General features: G+C 46.6%; 1 protein-coding gene across 1 annotated transcript; it reads left to right on the forward strand.

Annotated features, from left to right (window-relative positions):
* Positions 1-17,218: 17,218 nt before the first annotated feature.
* On the forward strand, positions 17,219-20,786 carry SNAI2 (snail family transcriptional repressor 2). The gene is made up of 3 exons (XM_065902825.1): positions 17,219-17,421; positions 18,077-18,622; positions 19,548-20,786. Exons 1-3 carry the CDS (start codon positions 17,343-17,345, stop codon positions 19,727-19,729), a joined length of 807 nt encoding a protein of 268 aa, XP_065758897.1. The 5' UTR covers positions 17,219-17,342; the 3' UTR covers positions 19,730-20,786.
* Positions 20,787-21,074: the final 288 nt, after the last annotated feature.

Below are 21,074 nucleotides of genomic sequence, written 5' to 3' on the forward strand. Positions count from 1 at the left end.
ACATTATTATTTCACAACATATGCAATGTGTATAGAAAGAAGTCTGAAAATTAATACAACAAAGTGTTACCAAAGGCTCTGTTAGAGTGCTAATAGCAATATAACAAATTTTTCTTCATTTCCCACGTCTTTCAAAAACTGTATATTGTTTTTAACAATGTAACACGATTTATTTTTTATAAATATAATAGAGAGTAGCCTTTTTTTCTTTTCCAAGGATCCCCAGTAACACTATTACCTTTACGGGAAAACACACTTGATCAATTTAAAAGCTGGCATTTTTTAGCCTTTAACAAAACCTCCAAGAAATAAACAAAAAAACAATACATCCGGAAAATATGATATCACTGGGCTGCTTCACATGGGAATCAAATAGTTTAGGGTGTCTTAATACATCAAAAGATTACAGTAAAATAAAAGAATAAAGAAACCAAAATGTAAGAGAAGAAATGTTACTTTTAAAGTGTTACAGTTCTCCAGTCTTCGGAAGGACAGATGACTTCATATTAGACAGTTGGGACAGCCTTCATCAAAGCTGTGACTTACAGCTGGAACCCACCGAGTAGTGTGTTCATTTGCTTAAAAGGCAAACGAGAAACTCCAGGACTGGTGGTTCTGCTAAGCCTGCTGTGCGTCCAGCTGATAAGCTGAAAATAAATTGCACAGTGTTTGGGGAGCCCATTCCTCCCAAGCATCTCGCATCCCTTCCAGGGGGATGAACGCGCAAGGATTTCATCATTCTTTCAGTCTTCCTTGAACAGCTCTCAAAGCCAGCCACGAACCGGGATTAGACCCAACACTTGAAAGGCTGTGATTACAATCCAGCCAAACCTGAGTGGTTTGTGGTTCCTGGACGCCAGCTCCACCGCTTCTGTCTGGGTGTGATACTCATGATATTTGCCTTTGTTTAACACAGCCTTGTTCCTCTAGGAAGATTTTTTTTTAAGCTCAAAATAAACTAAAAAAACAATAACAAAATGTATTTTAACTGTGGAAGGAAAACAGATTGGAATTGATTCCTTTGGTGGTGTCCAGTGGCTGAAGGACCCGTGGGCGGCTGGACCCGGAGGGACGGTTTCCTGCCCTGGTCACACGGGCGCCACGGAGTGCCACAGAAACCCACGATGAAGCCTCCTCTCTCTCTGGACATAATCTAAACCCCAACAGAACTTAGTAGATTGTGACTGGGTTACAGTCAGATCAACAGATGGCTCAGTTGTGAGGTTGAGAAATACTACTCTCTTCTCTCCTTATGAGGTCACCACATGAAGGTCTCTGGGTCAGTTGCACCCAGATGCTGAGCAAATGGATTTCCAGCCCCTGCATCCTTGCTCGTGTTGTCAGGAAGCCATGAGTCTTCTGCCGTGAACCATCGGATCCACCGGCAGCTGCAGTCTCCATCCACGGAGCACTTCCCTGGATGGGATGTCCCTCCCACCTGGACTTCCCTCTGGCCCAGTCTCACCTCTGTTTCTATCCTAGTAACATGATGGATTTTCTCAACTGCTTTTTTCAGTATCAATTAAGATTTCCACTTGTTTCTAAATCTATTCATATATTAAGAAAAAAGAATTCAGACTTTGATTCCTTGAGACAGAGTAACATCCCTTATCTTGGCTCCTATTTTATTCAGGGAAGTGCAGAGAATGAGAGAAGAGAGAAATTGCAGATCATATTCCTCATCCTTATTTTGAGTTTCCTGTATGTTTCAGATTTTCAACAGCATTTTAAATAAGATAAAGCATGTTCCCAGACTGAGTTTTTAACCCTGTATATAAATATTCAATGATTCTTTTATTTATACATAACACTTCAATACTAAAAAATTCTTAATTTACAGTGATCTTGTTTCATAATATAGACAAAATATGTAGTAGCATTTGGGAGCTATAATTCCTATATTATACAGTTCAGCTAAGGAAAGTGTACAGCTTCATGATTATTAGTATTGCTAAATCTGCAGGCTTGTGCAGCCACCACCACGGTCCACTTTACAGCATTACCCTCATCCATCTATCCTCATATTCTCATCAGCATTTATTTCCAGTTCTGTCCCACCCCCAAGCCCTTCAGCCCTGCACATCCATGTGTGTATTTTCTACCTCTAAATATGTGCTTGGACATATCAGACAAATAGATGTTTCTTTTCATTTTTTCACAATGAAATGCCTATCCATTTATTGCAGGATTTTCTTTTTTTTTTTAAACAATGTTCTGCAATTGTCAGAGTAAAAGTTTTCTACATCTTTTGCTAATCTGTTCTCAAGTGTTTTATTCATTTTGGTGCTACTGTGAAGCTGCTAACTTCCTTTTCAAGCGGTTCACAGACCACTGATACTTGTATGCTGATCTTGTATCCTGCTTCCTTGCTGGGCAGGTTTATTAGTTCTAATCACATTGCAGTAGACTCCATAGGATTCTTTATGAGTGAGATCGTGTCATCTGAAAATAGAGAAAGTTTTAGCTCTTCCTTTCTAATCTCAATACCTTGTTCTTGCCTGACTTCCTGGCTGGAACCTCCATACAATGTTGAACAGAAGTGAGGAGGCTGGACATCCTTGTGCTGCTCCTGATCTTAGGCGGAACATTCATCCTTCATCATTAAGTATGTGAGCTGTGTGATTTTCTTTTCATCAATCTCCTTTGTCATGTTGAGAAAAAACCCTTCCATATCTAGTCAGTGGCTTGTCTTTATCACACACGCACAAAAAAAGTGTTGGATTTTTATCAAGTGTTTCTACTTCATCTGTAAAGGCTCTGTTGGTAGGTGCATTTAAGTTGTAATTCCTATAACTTCTGAATGGGTTTACTACTTCTGTAATAAAATTTCCTTTTATCGCTAGTAACACTGAGTCTCTTGTGTGATAGTCATGTAGCCACTCCAGTTTTTTATGTGCTGTTTGCATCATGCATGTTTTTTTCATCTTCTTCATTTCAAACTATACGAATGCTTGAATGACATGGAGATCCCCACCCCCCAAAAAAGCACTAACTCAAATTTCCCCTCTCTGATTATAACCCTCAGTCACCTAAACTTGTTACCCTCAATGCCCTAGACTTCTTCTTCACTCTCAAAAGACTTCAGTGTATGGAGTCCTCTTGTTTTCTTTCCATCAACCTTGTCTTTTCTTTACTCTTCTCTTTAAAATTGGTTCATAGTATCAATAATGTATTTGCTGTTAGTTAATAGTATAGTAGATTTAGCTTGATATATTAAAAGTAAAAACAACACCATAGGTGTTTATTTCTAACTAGTTAAAAAAAAAAAAGACAGCTGTGAGTTACCTAAAAAAAGAAAAGAAAACTGCCAACATGGAATTTGTTGAATAAGTACAGAACTAACATATATATAGCCATGTTTCTTAAAGCCCCACACACCTCCTCACATAGAATGTACAAATTCCAGCCTTGAGAGCAAGAGCAAACAGAAATTAAATCTATCTCCCTAATTTATTGCAGTGTAACAAACTCTAACCCAGCAATACTCAGGGCTATAACACCTTCACACTTACAACTCCAGTCCCAAGAAATAGGACCAATACTTGTATCACAGACTCACCATCTTCATCGAGACTTTGGCAGGCATCCTTGTTATGTTTGGAAGACTCTGCCTGACCGGCAACATACCCAGATCTGTGGATGCGTCATGTCGTAACAAGGATCTACTGTGCTGCTCGGCTTTGGCTGGGGAATGGCAGAGGTCTCAATCGCTTACTTTGGCTCAGCTCCACTGGCTTCCTGGGCAGCAGTGAAAACACCAACCTGAAGACCCCAGGCAGTAAAGGTGGAGACAGGACTTTACTTCAGAGCAGCCCCAGAGTTGCTTCTACCCTAGCCTGTCAGAAGATGCTTCAAAACAACAAAAAGTAACCGAGGGTCACCTGGCACCTAGAATCCTGGCACCGAAAGGCCAAGATTTAGCATTGCTTTCCTAAAGCAAAACTGCTGCTGGACTTGCCAGGGGTCAGCATGAAAGTCACAGTGTCAGTCACTCAGTCATGTCTGACTTGGTGCGACCTCCTGGATTGTAGCCCGCCAAGCTCCTCTGTCCCTGGAATTCTCTGGGCAAAAATACTGAAGTGCATTGCCCTTCCCTTCTCCAGGGGTTCTTCCCAACCCAGGGATTGAACCTGGGTCTCCCGCATTGCAGGCAGATCCTTCACAGTCTGAACCACCCCAGAGCTCCTTTTCAAAATGTTTTTACAACAACAACAACAAAAGATGTCATTTTTAGGGTGTTGTATTATGGAACTTTAACAGTAATAGCTGTCATTCATTCAACTTCTTGCCAGCAGGTCTTACTGTCAGAGAAGCACAGGGCATAACATTTGTGTTCAGACTAACTGGACTCCAGTCTTGTCCACAGGACTGATGGGTGTAACCTGGGCAACTCGTGTGCAAAATGAGTTTTATCCCAACTAACTGAGGACTAGATTAAAGGGATGAGGAGACGATTCAACACTATCTAGCACAAGGTAAGCACACAATAAAGGATCGCTCTTAATACTCTGCTCTGTGCTGAGCGCTACAGTTAGCACCTTACACAGAACAACTCAAGTCCTTACAACAGTTCTGAGAGATAATCGTCAGTATTCTCATTCACTAAAGAGTAAACGAGAATTAAATAATTAGCTTGAGGTCACTCAGCTACTATGTGACACCAGTCATTACTCAAATCCAGACCTATTGAACTTCAAAATCTGTGAACATTTTTAACTTGAAAACTGCATAATTTAATGGGCACTCAGGCTGGGTCATATTATTCTTTATTGTACCCTTAACCAAACACAATTACCCCAGTCTGCATAAGGGCTGTTATTGTCTGACTTCCAAATACTCAGAGGTCAATAAATGGTCGATCTACTAATATTCAGTGTAAAAGCCAGTAGACTTAGAGTTAGAACAACTGCCATGTGTATGAAGTCTAGTTCTCAGTCTCACCAGCTGTGAAATAATAAATTATACCTGTCCTAGACAGTTGCTATGAGATGGAAACAAGATTCATAAATATAGTTAGTGCAATTCTTGGCTAAAGGTAGGCGCTCAATTAGTGTTTATTTTCAAAAAAAGAATATATATATATATATATGTATATATATATACAGTTCTTATAAGGATATAAAATCCATAAGAAAGGAGAAAGAAAGAGGGAAGAAAGAGAAAGAAAGAAAGAGAGCAAGGGAGGGAAGGAGGGAGATGGAAGGGAAGGAGCCCGGCTCTGCTCCTGACCCTCGACCACCAGGAGGCAACAGACCGGAGAGATGCCTCCAGGTGTCTGTTTGCATCGAGGACCAGAAGCCTCCAGGGAAAAACCACCAAAGGGTCGAATCCGAAGGCTGCAGCTTCAAGGCTGCAGCAGAGAGGCCCTTTGGCCTCTAGCACTGAATTTGTCAGGGGCCTGTCCTCTCATCAGGCCCCACGTCCTCACATCTCTATTCTGGGTCCAAGGTGGGAGGTGAAGTCAAGTGTATGTGAGGCAAGGCTGTGGGAGACCCAGGGTCAGGATTGCTGCTCTGTCCTGTCCGCTGTGTCATCCAGGAAGTGGAGACCAAGGCAAGTTCGGGTGAGGCCCCAGTTCGTGGGGCTGGACACCATCTAACAAGACATGCCTGACATGGATGAGACAAGAGCTGAGGGTGGTCTCGGGGGGGGGGGGGGGGGTTTGGGAAGGGCTTCTGCAGCCTGTGGGCATGGTCAGCCACCTTGATGATCAGAGACAGAAACAGAGCCATCAAGATGGAGAAGCACCATGACACCCACGACTCCAGGCAGGAGCTGGGGTCCCTGAGAGGAAGCCTGTGTACATGGCTGGTGTGACAAAGCAGGAGAACTGCTCTTCAAGTGCTTCTATTCAAACCCCTTTTTATCCCCAGGCTGACAGAGCTTGAGAAAATATAAGTGCCCTAGAAACAAAGGATTTATAATGGATCATCTTTAATTGTCCTTTCCAAGTAAAAAACTGACCTTTCCTCATCTGAATGTACCAGCCATCACGTTGAGGCTTTGTTTGAGTGGTTGCTCTACCTGGACTGATTGTAGGTGTATCTGGTGAAATATCTTGAAAATACACAAATTTCAGGATTCTTATGGAAAAGTGATGAAAATGATGAAGATGATGGTAAGCACAAAACTTCCTGTGATTTCCAGATTATAATTTGTTAAGCTCACTTTGGAATCCATTTGACTCACTGCTAGTGGAAATAGCTAACATCTCTATTCCAAGTATCTGAGGAGATGCCCCATGTCCAAGAACAAAGGAGAAGCCCTAGCAAGATGGTAGGAGGGGCAAAATCACATTAGATCAAACCCGCCAGAAATGCTCAGAGGGCTCAAACGTTGTGTGCACCAGGACCCAGAGACCCCACAGAGACTGAGACAGAACTGTGTTTGAGTGTCTCTTGCAGAGGTACAGGTCAGCAGTGGACTGTTGCAGGGGCAGGGGCTCTGGGTGCAGCAGACCTGGGTGTGGCATAAGCCCTCTTGGAGGAGGTCACCATTAATGCCACCATAAAGCCACCAGAACTTACACAGGACTGGGGAAACAAACTCTTGGAGGGCACAAACAGAACTTTGTGCACATCAGGACCCAGGAGAAAGGAGCAATGACCCCACAAGAGACTGACCAAGACTTGCCCATAAGTGTGCAGGAGCCTCCAGCAGAGGCATGGGTCGGCAGTGGCTTGCTGCAGGGCTGGAGGCACTGGCTGTAACAGTGCATGCATGGGACCTTTTGAAGGAGGTCACTATTATCTTCATTACCTTCACCATAGTTTCAGTTCAGTTCAATCGCTCAGTCATGTCCGACTCTTCCTGAGCCCATGAACCACAGCATGCTAGGCCTCCCTGTCCATCACTAACTCCCGGAGTCCACCCAAACCCATGCCCATCGAGTCAGTGATACCATCCAACCATCTCATCCTCTGTCGTCCCCTTCTCCTCCTGCCCTCAATCTTTACCAGCATCAGGGTCTTTTCAAATGAGTCATATCTTCACATTAGGTGGCCAAAATATTGAAGTTTCAGCTTCAACATCAGTCCTTCCAATGAACACCCAGGACTGATCTCCTTTAGGATGGACAGATTGGATCTCCTTGCAGTCCAAGGGACTCTTAAGAGTCTTCTTCAACACCACAGTTCAAAAGCATCAATTCTTCAGCGATCAACTTTCTTTATAGTCCAACTCTCACATCCATACATGACCACTAGAAAAACCATAGCCTTGACTAGACGGAACTTTGTTGGCAAAGTACTGTCTCTGCTTTTTAATATCCTGTCTAGGTTGGTCATAACTTTCTTTCCAAGGAGTAAGCGTCTTTTAATTTCATGGCTGCAATCACCATCTGCAGTGATTTTGGAGCTCAGAAAAATAAAGTCAGTCACTATTTCCACTGTTACCCCATCTATTTTCCATGAAATGATGGGACCGGATGCCATGATCTTAGTTTTCTTAATGTTGAGCTTTAAGCCAACTTTTTCACTCTCCTCTTTCACTTTCATCCAGAGGCTCTTTAGTTCTTCTTCACTTTCTGCCATAAGGGTGGTGTCATCTGCATATCTGAGCTTATTGATATATCCCCTGGCAATCTTGATTCCATCTTGTGCTTTCTCCAGCCCAGCGTTTCTCATGATGTAGTCTGCATATAAATTAAATAAGCACAATAGTTTGGCCCCGGGTAAATAACAGGGAGGGAACACACTCCACCCATCACCAGAAAATTTGATAAAGATTTACTGAACATGGCCCCGCCCATCACAGCAAGAGCCAATTTCCCCCTCAGTTAGTCTCTCCCATCAGGAAGCTTCCACAAGCCTCTTATCCTTCTCCAACATAGGGCAGACAGACTGAAAATCACAATCACAGAAAACCAACAAATCTGATCACATGGACCAGAGCCTTGTCTAACTCAACAAAACTATGAGCCATGCCGCATAGAGCCACCCAAGATGGACGGGTCATGGTGGAAAGTTCTGACAAAACATGGTCCACTGGAAAAGGGGATGGGAAACCACTTCCATGTTCTTGCCTTGAGAACCCCATGAACAGTATGAAAAGGCAAAAAGATAGGACACTGAAAGATGAACTCCCCAGGTCGGTAGGTACCCAGTATGCTAGGGGAAGTCAGTGGAGAAATAACTCCAGAAAGAATGAAGAGATGGATCCAAAGCAAAAACAACACCCAGTTGTGGATGTGACTGTTGATGGAAGGAAAGTCCAATGCTGTAAAGAGGAATATTGCATAGGAACCTGGAATGCTAGGTCCATGAATCAAGGCAAATTGGAAGTGATCAAACAGCATATGGCAAGAGTGAACATTGACATTTTAGGAATCAGCAAACTAAAATGGACTGGAATGGGTGAATTTAACTCATATGACCATTATATCTGCTACTGTAGGCAAGAATCCCTTAGAAGAAATGTAGTAGCCATCATAGTCAACGGAAGAGTCTGAAATGCAGTACTTGGATGCAATCTCAAAAATGACAGAATGATCTATGTTCGTTTCCAAGGCAAACCATTCAATATCACAGTAATCCAAGTCTATGTCCTGACCAGTAATGCTGATGAAGCTGAAGTTGAATGGTTCTATGAAGACCTACAAGACTTTCTAGAACTAACACACAAAAAGATGTCTTTTTCATTATAGAGGACTGGAATGCAAAAGTGAGAAGTCAGGAAATACCTGGAGCAACAGGCAAATTTGACCTTGGAGTACAGATTGAAGCAGGGCAAAGGCTAATAGAGTTTTGCCAAGAGAATGCACTGATAATAGCAAACACCCTCTTTCAACAACACAAGAGAAGATTCTACACATGGACATCACCAGATGGTCAATACCGAAATCAGACTGATTATATTCTTTGGAGCCAAAGATGGAGAAGTTCTACACAGTCAGCAAAAATAAGACCGGGAGCTGACTGTGGCTTAGATCATGAACTCCTTATCACCAAATTCAGACTTAAATTGAAGAAAGTAGGGAAAACCACTAGACCATTCAGGTATGACGTAAATCAAATCCCTTACAATTATACAGTGGAAGTGAGAAACAAAGTTCAAGGGATTAGATCTGGTAGACAGAGTGCCTGAAGAACTATGAATGGAGATTCATGACATTGTACAGGAGGCAGGGATCAAGACCTTACCCAAGAAAAAGAAATGGAAAAAGGCAAAATGGTTGTCTGAGGAGGGCTTACAAATAGCTGAGAATAGAAGAGAAGTGAAGGGCAAAGGAGAAAAGGAAAGATATACCCATTTGAATGCAGAGTTCCAAAGAATAGCAAGGAGAGATAAGAAAGCCTTCCTCAGTTATCAACGCAAAAAAATAGAGGGAAACAATAGAATGGAAAAGTCTAGAGATCTCTTCAAGAAAATTAGAGATACCAAGGGAACATTTCATGCAAATATGGGCACAATAAAGGACAGAAGTGGTATGGGCCTAACAGAAGCAGAAGATATTAAGAATAGGTGGCAAGAATACACAGAAGAACTATACGAAAAAGATCTTCATGATCCAGATAACCATGATGATGTGATCACTAACCTAGAGCCAGACATCCTGGAGTGTGAAGTCAAGTGTGCCTTAGGAAGCATCACTAAGAACAAAGCTAGTGGAAGTGATGGAATTCCAGTCGAGTTATTTCAAATCCTAAAAGATGATGCTGTGAAAGTGCTGCACTCAATATGTCAGCAAATTTGGAAAACAGCAGTGGCCACAGGACTGGAAAAGGTGTTTTCATTCCAATCCCAAAGAAAGGCAATGCCAAAGAATGCTCAAACTACTGCACAATTGCATTTATCTCACATGCTAATAAAGTAATGCTCAAAATTCTCCAAGCCAGGCTTGGACAGTATGTGAACCATGAACTTCCAGATGTTCAAACTGAATTTAGAAAAGTCAGAGGAACCACAGATCAAATGGCCAACATCTGTTGGATCATCAAAAAAGCAACAGAGTTCCAGAAAAACATCTGCTTTATTGATTATGCCGAAGTCTTTGACTGTGTGGACCACAACAAACTCTGGAAAATACTTAAAGAGATGGGAATACCAGACTACCTGACCTGCCTCTGAAATCTGTATGCAGGTCAGGAAGCCACAGTTAGAACTGGACATGGAAAAACAGACTGGTTCCAAATAGGGAAAGGAGTACATCAAGACTGTATATTGTCACCCTGCTTATTTAACTTATATGCAGAGTACATCATGAGAAACACTGGGTTGGATGAAGCACAAGCTGGAAACAAGATTGCCAGGAGAAATATCAATAACCTCAGATATGCAGATGATACCACCCTATGGAAGAAAGCGAAGAAAAACTAAAGAGCCTCTTGTTGAAAGTGAAAGAGGGCAGTGAAAAAGTTGGCTTAAAACTCAACATTAAAAAAACTAAGATCATGGCATCCGGTCCCATCATTTCATGGAAAATAGATGGGGAAACAGTACAAACAATGACAAACTTTATTTTTTTGGGCTCCAAAATCACTGCAGATGGTGACTGCAGCCATGAAATTAAAAGATGCTTGCTCTTTGGAAGAAAAGTTATGACCAACCTAGACAGCATATTAAAAAGCAGAGACAGTATTTTGCCAACAAATGCCTGTATAGTCAAAGCTATGGTTTTTCCAATGATCATGCATGGATGTGAGAGTTGGACTATAAAGAAAGCTGATTGCCAAAGAATTGATGCTTTTGAACTGTGGTGTTGGAAAAGACTCTTGAGAGTCCCTTGGATTGCAAGGTGATCCAACCAGTTCATCCTAAAGGAAAGCAGTTCTGAAAATTCACTGGAAGGACTGATGTTGAAGCTGAAACTCCAATACTTTGGCCAACTTATGTGAAGAACTGACTCATTGGAAAAGACCCTGCTGCTGGGAAAGACTGAAGGCGGGAGGAGAAGGGGACAACAGAGCATGAGATGGTTGGATGGCATCACCGACTCCATGGACATGAGTTTGAGTAAACTCTGGGAGTTAGTAATGGACAGGGAGGCCTGGCGTGCTGCAGTCCGTAGGGTCGCAATGAGTCGGACACGACTGAGCAACTGAACTGAACTGACCTGATTCCAAGGACAAAGGGGAGAAAGCAGTAGAATCCTATCTTTAAAAATGAATGCACAGCACATAGGCTGTTGTTCAGTCACTTGGTCGTGTCCGACTTTTTGCGACACTGTGGACTGCAGAAAGTCAGGATTCCCTGTCCTTTACCATCTCCTGGAGTTTGTTCAATCTCATGTTCATTGAGTCAGTGATGCCATCCAATAATCTCCTCCCCTGCACATAGGACGGGCTTCCAAACTGGCTGGAATCAAGTGGGCAGTGCACTAAACTTCCTGTAGGGTCCTGCAGTCACTGGGCTTCCACCCCTGTGTGGAGGAGTCCAGCCCTGCCTCCGCCCAGCAGGTTTCCCTAGGGAGGGGCCCCGGGGGCCTGCATTTGGGGAGCCTTCCTCACAGGGCACCTACCCACTTTCCTCCATTGCTTAATCCTGGGGCATCACTCATGTTGACTTTCAACGTCATAGGGTCAAGCTGAGGCCTCCCTGGGACTCAGGGGTGACACTCGCCAGCACGGAGTCTCCCTACTGACACAGCACGGCTCTGATCCATGTCGTGGAGACAATGGGGACAGCCAACTCTGAGCCCTCCAGAATCAGGGACCTGGCCTCAGCCTACGTGTTTAAAGGTCATGGCTACCAGGAACCCGTTTCCTGTCTCTTCCTTAGTGTAACTGGACAAATATCCGTCATCATCTTCTTAAGAACTGTGGGGTGTTTGTGTTGTACCCAGGGGGTCAGCACGGTTGTAGGTGCCCACAGGAGGGATTGGGCGGGGCTGGGGGGGGCCTGTCCGCAGGAGGACCTGCCACCAGCCACGTGGCCAGTCCCATGAGAACACAGGTTTGTCTGGTGCTTTGACAGGTGTCAGGGCCAAGGGACTAAGTCCCCATCTTGGAGACAGCCCCATCCTCACGTGTGACGATACCCATGAGTATCACCTACTCATGAGCCAGACTAGCCTGTTTCAAGTGCTTCCCCAACACAGCTCAGTGTCCAGGGCAGTCTCCCTGCCAGTGATCATAAAGAGCAAACCAAAACCTGGGGTCTGGGAAGACCAGACTGAGCTGTGTTCCTTGTCCTGTAAGCTCCCGCTTACACAGAGGCTGTTCCGCTGGGGTGTGTGGGGTCCAAGTCTTCCTTCACACTCAGAACCCAAGTCCCTCTGCCCTCTCCTTCCACAAGTGAGGGTCTCTCCTGGGTGGAGGCATGATTGCCATCTCAGTGGCACCTGCAATCTCTGTGTAGCGCCGGACATTTGATGTGCAGGAGGAGAGGAGGTAACCAAAATTAACCATGCACGTGGCATCCTCACGGAGGCATTAGGCTGAACCCCTCCTGGGCTGGGGAGGACAGAGGAGGAGAGGATGCTAAATGCACAAGAGTTCTGAAGTTGAGGATCGTTCTTTCTATTGTGATGCCTTTAAAGGTTTTGGAGGAGGGTCTGCAGAGGCTGATGAATCACATCCCAGCATAAGGTGGCCTGGCTCCCAGCACCGTGGATACCCCTGTGGGTGCCTTATCTGGAGACCAGACGTGTCAGATCTAATCCCAGTGAGGCGGAGAAGGTCCACACCTGGGCAGGGCCACACCTCACCTTCTTGGCCAAGGGCCAGGGGGCAACCCTGCCTCGGAGGACCCCCAGCTCCCGTGCTCCGGCCCCTCCCACACTCAGTTCCAAGTCCCAATACAAGGTTTCCTCATGACAGCCCAGATCAACCACAGTCACCCTGCTCACCCTCATATAAGGGACATAGCACATCTGTAAACACCACTTGTGTTTCCACAAACCAAGTAAGCCATCGTTAATTCAGAACAGAGTAAAAAAGAAAGTCAGGGTTTAAATAACAGTCTCCTGAAATTGGGGCAGTTACAAAATGAGGTCAAGTTCCTGTCCTGGGTGTGCAGGTTGTTCGTCCACCATCGGGAGATGATAGATAGGTCTTGCTAGTCTGGAAAGGAAAGCAAGTGCCTTCCAGAGTCCACCAGCAGGGGTCGCTGTGCGCCCACAGATCCCGGAACCGCAGCGCGGAGGACAAACACCCTCTCTCTGCAGTCTTTCCTGTTCCTCTAACTGCAGAGTCCACAAGTACAGACAGGACGTCGGGGGCCCACATGTCTTTGACCTTGAATGACACAGTAACCGCGGGGCAGCCGCCAGAGACAAGAGGGACTCGAAAACCGTAGCTGGAAATGAGGTTCAGAATCCAAGGGATTCAACATAAAACGCATCTCATGCTGTCCCCACGCTCAGCAAGATTTTCTGCTCGGTGTCAGATGTATATAGCATTTGTGGTGTTTCCTGACCACAACATCAGAGCCAGATGAACACACGCAGAGCCTGTGGCAGGGAGACTGGCCAGTGGAGGCCCCGCACACCCAGGAAGGACGAACACCCACACACCACACAGGACACAGACAGCATGCTCCCCCATGGTTCCTTACCCCGGTTCTCCCTTGCGCACACACACGTGTGTGTGTCCCTCACGCTGACATCCCTGAGCAGACACACGTGTGTACCTGAATTCCAGCCACGTCCCTGGAGGACAGGGACCCTGCTTGTCATGAAGCTCAGAGCATCTTAGCAGAATCCGACACGCACTCTGATTGTCTCCCTCCTGCCTTGGGAAATATTTATCCCCAGATCACCATAAAAGAAATAAAGGAAGAGTACCGAACATAATTTACAGACAGAGAAACCCAGGAACCCAAGGAAACGTTTACTTCTCTTTCAGGGGCTGGTTGACTTTACCTGAAGCTGAGTTCCATCATGAGCTAGAACAACACATACATGTACATCTGTGTACAAACACAGACACACACACCACCATGAGGCCGCTCACATGTTTGTCCTTCAAAGTTCAGTATCACGAGCACTTTATTACTGTCTAAATAGTTAAGAAGTCAGCTGCACACTCTAATATTCTCTGGATATCACAGTCAAACCAGCGACATTCCGTGACTGCATGTCTTTCAACAGAGGTAATCCCGCCCCCGCCCACACCAGGGTAATGGCCCAAACTGAAGTTGGAAAAGACGCCATTGGTCTCAGGAGCTGGTTCTCTGCCTTGGCTGAGCTGTGGCTTCTTCTGGAGCTGGAATCACTCCATTTCCTTAGCTCAGTATCTGTACTGCTGCTCCCATACCTGAGGACCTACCTGCGCACAAATCTTCCTGCAAAGTACACAAACCTGAGATGCACTCCCAGACCTCATGCATCTACTTTATTCCCCGAGTTGGCAAGGCAAGAATATGTCTTTCACTGAAAAGCCTGGGTCTGGGAGAAACCCCACTGGCACATGAAGCTGTGGGGAAGGACTGGCCCCCCACAAGGTCACAGAGTTGTCTACAAGTCTTCTCCATCAGCTTCTTCAGAAAAGAGAGCAAAGGAGAGCCTGCCTGCTAAGCCACCCCAGGTCCTGCCTAATAAAACTTCGTGATGAGTAAGGAACCAGGTGATGTGGGCCTCTCCACAGATCACAGGTAAGGTGAAGCACTCCTGCCAGCGGGACTCAGCCACAGGGCGGGTATTGTTAGAGCCCCACTTCCTCCAGCAGGACCGAGATTCTCTGGGGAGTCGGGGCCAGGGAGCCTGGACACTGCCCTCGGACCATCCTCCCTCCCCTCGCTTCTCTGCCCCACAGCGGGCTGAGCCTGTCCCCACCTTGTCCTTTGTCGGGAGGCACTCCTGTGCCCCCAGCTGCTCCCTGGCTGGGCTGCGGGTCAGTAACATTTCAGGACAAGTGTCCTTCCTCACTGTTCCTGGCCACCTGAGCCGTCAGCCCAGGACTTGTTTCTTGCAGAACAAGACCCAGGTTGGGAACGTGCTGCCCCAGTGACACATGTAAGCCAGGGGTCCATGCCTCTATGCAGGGCTCTGTGCTGGGCAGTGACTGCCCCAGTGACACATGGAAGCCAGGGGTCCTTGCCCCCACGCAGAGCTCTGTCCTGGGCAGTGACTGGGCCAGTTTCTGGCCCGCAGGAGAGGAACTGCCACAGGTCTGAGCAGAATCCCTGCAGTGGGTCTTCTTGCAGGGGGGAGGTGTCCCAATGGTCTCCTCTATCTGCCATCCTCACCAGCCCTGAGGTGTCTCAGCGGGGCGCCTGTGCCCTGACTCACCTGGGGCTGGCCCTTCCTGCAGCAGAGCGGACCTCACACGGGCCTGGCAGACCTGTGCGAGAACACGCCTCAGACAGGCTCCTGACACCCTCGCCGCCTGGCAGGCGCGGGAACACGTCCGACTCTGCCCGATGTCCACGTGATGAGGCATCTGTAACGCAGATCCAAGGGCTATCCCTTGAGGAGTGAAATACTGTTCAGCTCTTAGAGCGGATTGTTCACATACACACTTAAGCAGGTCACCCTGTGCTGTAATTACCGACCAACAAACAAACACCAGAATGCCTGCAGCCCCCTCACTGTGCTGAGCAGACTCTGGGTGGAGCTGAAGGAGGAAGTCAGCGCATTGGCATCTGGGTTTTCTCAAGGGGGTCGCGTCCCTGACAAAGTGCCTCCTGCAGGAAACGGGCTGGGAGGGGCGAGGAGGGCTCCTGTCCCAATAAACCGGCCAATCTGAAATGAAAGTGCTAGTCGCTCAGTCGAGTCCAACTGTTTGAAACCCACCCCATGGATTGTAGCCTGCCAGGCTCCTCTGTGCATGGAATTCTCCAGGCACGAATACTGGAGTGGGTAGCCACTCCTTCACGAAACAGAAGTTCAGAAAGTTGCTCTGGGTTATCCTGCAGTTCATGGTTTGTGGAGGACTCTGATGCATATTCCTACTTTCCTGACACCCAGGAAAACTGCTTCTTTCAACATAAAGGTTCATCTAAATTCCTTTCTCTGGTGCTTGAACCAGTGACTCTTGGAAGGAAGGTAAAGGGATCCTCCACAATAGCCCAGGCAGCTGGGGCCCCGCCCTCCCTGCCGCCTCAACGCAAGATTAAGAAGTTATGTGCCAGACATGCGCCTTCCTCTTGCAAGTCTTGACTTCAACTGTTATTTTTCCACTTGTTTTTTTTTTTTTCTCCCAGCACCTGTTCGAATCAAGGGTAGGGTGATCTGACTACAGATTTGTTCTTTCCTTAATCTTTAAGCAAGAGGTGGACAGGATGAGAGATGCTTGAAAACATGGTTGAAATGTCATTTTTACAACGAGCCACTCTAGTGTATTTTTAGACTCAATACCGTACACAAAATCAAGGTGTTTTTGCTAGTTACCCGGCTAGTTTAGAAACTTAACCAAGCGCTACAGAGGAGGCCACCCTTTCCTCTAAAACGCCACACAGGAGAGTAGCAGAGAGATGATGCGGTGACTTTATACTGAAAAACCAGCACCACATAAAGCAAATAAATGTTTGAAACTATTGTCCCTAACGGCTCATTCGCGCTTTTTTCCATTAAAAAAAAAAAAAAAAAAAAAAAAACACCTAGTGATGCATGAAAAGATAGAAGCGCTTCTCAGAGGCCTCTGGGAGAGCCCTTTCCAGATTCCCACGGCACGGACCTCAGTTTATCCTTCCCTCTCATCCTGGGGGGCCCGCTTCTCCCTGGAAGTGGGTCCTTCGGGGGACGCAAAGCGCTTCTTTCAAGCCCGGACGTTAACAAGTGACACGACCGCTTTACTTCCCGAGGAAGCGCCCCCACCCCCCACCCCCAGCCGCCGGGACACGAAGCGCATCCCCAGCGCGCGAAGCGGGCGGGTCTCGGCCCGGGCTGCCCCCTTGCAGGCCCGTGGCTCACTCACTAGGGCTTTGTCTTCGCCGCTACCTTCCTTTTTCAAAAGCCAGGAGTGAATTGCTCCGTTCCTGTGCGCGCCAAACCTCTCCAAAGCCACGAGGCTCCAGGAGCCCAGAGCCCAGCCTCCCCAGCCGGCGCGGAGCCCGCACCTGGAAGCCAGGGCCCGGCCGGCGGACCCAGCGCGCCCGGAGTAGAGACGCCCGTCTCTGCGCTCAGGAAGGAAAACGACCTCTCCCGAAAAGACTGAAGCACTTTTTTCCTCTCCACTGAAAGCCGGGGCACAGCCCATTTTGAACCAGAATAATTTAGTCTGACAACAGATTCCTCCTCTGCTCACAGCTGGCCCAGAGGGAGGAGCTGAAATCTGAACCTCTCGGCTGTGATTGGACCCTTCTCGCGAAAGAGAGGAAAAAAAGGCCTCCCCGCCGCCACCGCGGGCTCAGTCCGCGAGGAGCCCGCGACCTGGCGGCGCCGCACGCGCACCTGCGGGGCAGAGATGCTGTAGGACCGCGCGCCCCGCGCCCAGCGCCCCGCGCCCCGCGCCGCCGCCAGGATGCCGCGCTCCTTCCTGGTCAAGAAGCATTTCAACGCCTCCAAGAAGCCCAACTACAGCGAGCTGGACACACACACAGGTAAGGGGGGGCCAGATGTCCGCATCTCAGTCTGTAAATGGGTAACGACGGGGTGTGCCGCCTCTCGACTTGAGTACGAAAGAGCTGGACATCCAGGCTGTTTGCTCCCGAAAGAGCGGTCCTTGCTCAGATCGTTTGGTCTCGGGTTTAATTCAAAACTTCTACACTCTGAGCTGGCGAGAACTTCCCTGGGCTCTTGCGACGTCACGTTCCGCAGCGTGTACATACTTGCATAATGAGGACGTGGAGGCTGGGTGAGGCAGTGCGTGAACGTTGAATTATTGCCTTTTTCATGTAATAAGGCTCCTTTACTCCAGAAAGCGGCTTGATTTACGCCAATCCTTGTACTTACCGGCGTGAGCCAAGCAAGCAGCCCACGCATGAGATGGAAGAGAACTTTTCTGTATCTTTAGAAAGTGGGTAGGTTTCCCCCTGCGCTTGCTGGTCTCAGGGCCGGGCAGCCCCCCAAACTCGCTCATGTGCGGGGCGTAAGGGGTGGTGCAGAAATGAGCCTTAAGCGCAGTGACCGCGAGCAGCGGCGGCGGAAAAGTAATGTCCTCCCAGCGCCTTCCTGCTCCTGGGAGTCTGTCTCCTTGTTCCCTGCGCTTTCGCGGTGCCCTCTGTCTCACGCCCCGCTCCTCTCCTCTCTCCGCAGTGATTATCTCCCCGTGTCTCTACGAGGGCTACCCGGTGCCTGTCATCCCGCAGCCGGAGGTCCTCAGGTCGGGAGCCTACAGCCCCATCGCCGTGTGGACCACCGCCTCTCCCTTCCACGCCCCGCTGCCCGCCGGCCTCTCCCCTCTGTCCGGATACCCCGCATCCTTGGGGCGCGTGAGTCCGCCTCCTCCGTCCGACACCTCATCCAAGGACCACAGCGGCTCCGAGAGCCCCATTAGCGACGAAGAGGAAAGGCTACAGTCCAAGCTTTCAGACCCCCATGCTATCGAAGCTGAAAAGTTTCAGTGCAATTTATGCAATAAAACCTATTCGACCTTCTCGGGGCTGGGCAAACACAAGCAGCTGCACTGTGACGCCCAGTCCAGGAAATCCTTCAGCTGTAAGTACTGTGACAAGGAATACGTGAGCCTGGGCGCCCTCAAGATGCACATTCGGACGCACACCTTACCTTGTGTCTGCAAGATCTGCGGCAAGGCGTTCTCCAGACCCTGGTTACTGCAAGGGCACATCAGAACTCACACTGGTAAGAGAAACGCATAGTCAGGGTGTCACCGTCCAGCAGAAGGAAGCTCTGGGCTGGCTGTCCGATTTGCCTTAAGTGGTGACACAGTACTTTTGATGATGGATGTTCGTTTTTAGCTACTTCCTGATGACTCCAAAAGTCCTCAGAGCAGAAAGGGCTCCACTGCTTGCTAACAGCCTCTGCTCCCGAGACTGCAAACAGCATTTAGACTTTGGAAAGTTAGATTCAGGAGGTTTGGTCTCAAAGATCAGTTAGCAAATCAGGAGAGATGTGCTTGGCCGTTTGTTCTGTGAAATGTCTCCCAGTGATTAGCAAATACCGATGTTGTTCTCCCAATCAACTGATTAGGCAGACAGACCGATGAAGTTTTCGGTTCTTGGGTTTTTGTTGGTTACATTCTTGCTGTGTTGTCTCTCACCCACAGCAAGTTGAATAGCGAGGGCTGAATTTGCTTTCCGTTGTTTGCTTTTGTTTTGTTTTTGCTGCTGAGTTTTCTATTCCTAGCACAAAATCACCCTGCCAGGAGCGGGGGCACTCACCCAAGCTTAGTCATAATACAGAAGGAGGGAAAAGGGAACTGTTGGGAAACCTGGGGAGGAGCTGGCCGTTAGCTGCACCTGCCGACGAAGAGAGCTTGAACAAGCCAAGTCCTAGCACGACAGGAATTATTTCTGCAGGACTGGCAGCAGGAATTATATATTTTTTAAATTTTTTTAATTTGATTTTTTTTTAAGTGCAACTTTCACATTTGTCTTAAAGGGCCAGACATTGAAACAAGTATCGATTAAGGGGGATTTGAATCAAGTTTTGCTCCTTCTCATGCTTTTGGCAAAGTGTGAAGATTGCTCGTAAACCTCTTCTGGATTTGCATTTCCTCTGAAAACACTGACCATCTTTCTTTCTCCCCACCCCGCCCCACCCCCAGGGGAGAAGCCTTTTTCCTGCTCTCACTGCAGCAGGGCCTTCGCAGACAGGTCCAATCTGAGGGCTCACCTGCAGACGCACTCGGACGTCAAGAAATACCAGTGCAAGAGTTGCTCCAAAACCTTCTCGCGGATGTCCCTCCTGCACAAGCATGAGGAGTCTGGCTGCTGTGCGGCGCACTAGTGACACACCCCTGTTCACTTGTCACGCATTTTACTTGTCACTCCGCCTCTGAGCGACAAGCAAAAGTCCAAAGGCATTTTGTCTTGTGCTGACAAACTCGAATAATATGTATAGACACACACACACACACACACACACACAGCTGCCAGGGCAGGGGATTCCATGTGCATCAGATTAATCCTTTCCATGTGAAGTTTAAAATGACCGTATATTTACTGACCGTTAGATGGAGAGGATAAAAGACAAGAATCTTGCTCTTCTATGATGAAGCAAAAAGCACATTGCATCTTTTCTTACTAAGAAAGAATGCAAAGATTTACTTTGCTGCCAAAGCATTTCAACTGAAAAGAACAGTGTTTCCTTGTACGGGATTTGTAATAGATTTTCCTATAGGACAAGAATCTGCCAGACACTATCTCAGGTGCCTTATAAAGTATTCCAAGTTCACTTTATTACATGTGTCATGTCTGGTCACCATCCTTGAACTGAAGCCTGCTTTGTTACCTGTCGTACTTTAAACTTTGTTTTTGAGGGAGAGAGGGAGAAGGAAAGAGAGAAAGAACAAGAAGGAAAAACACAAGAGAATGTATTAAAAGTGTTTTTTTCTTCTTTTTTTGGTCAATAAATAGTATGTGCCTTCGTGAGTCAGGAAAGACTATTTTGAACATTCCTGGTGCATGCTCCATGTCTTACGTTTTAAAAGATTTTTAATGATTTTCTAAAATCAACTAAAGATGGGAATAAGTGCAACAAAGGATTTTTAGAAACTCTGTGATGTACTTAAACAACTTTAAATGCATACAACAAATGCAATCCACAACTGCACCCCTTCTAGCTGTCTTTTTAGTTAACTGTATAGTTGATGAGTCCATGTAAATTTGTGTTTATTTTTATATGATTGAATGAGTTTTGTATGAAAGTGAAAAGTTGTCTATAGCCAATGCCTATAAACAACCTGAAGACTTGTGAAATTTACATTTCTTTTTTTAAAAAAAAACAGTTTTCAAGGTTCTTTTTTACAATAAACATTTTTGATTTAAAATCTATTGTTTGTATGCTCTCAGAAACTTTACTTACTTCATGATTAGTTCAAACAACTATATAAAGAACTGCTTCTTTTGTTAATAAGAGATAAAGTGAATGGTGTTCATTATGAATACCAACTGTTAGTTTATGTGTTCGATTATAGTAAAGCCAGTAATTTTTTTACTCTTAAGATAGTACTGTTACATTCAGAAAGACAACATCTTACTGGGAGTTTGTTAGCATGCCTCTAACAAAAATCACACTTTCTGAGTGCTAAGAATATTCACCTTACTGATAGTCAAGAATATCTTTCAAAACT

Source organism: Muntiacus reevesi, chromosome 12 (assembly GCF_963930625.1).
Source record: "Muntiacus reevesi chromosome 12, mMunRee1.1, whole genome shotgun sequence".
In the NCBI taxonomy this organism is placed as follows: domain Eukaryota; kingdom Metazoa; phylum Chordata; class Mammalia; order Artiodactyla; family Cervidae; genus Muntiacus; species Muntiacus reevesi.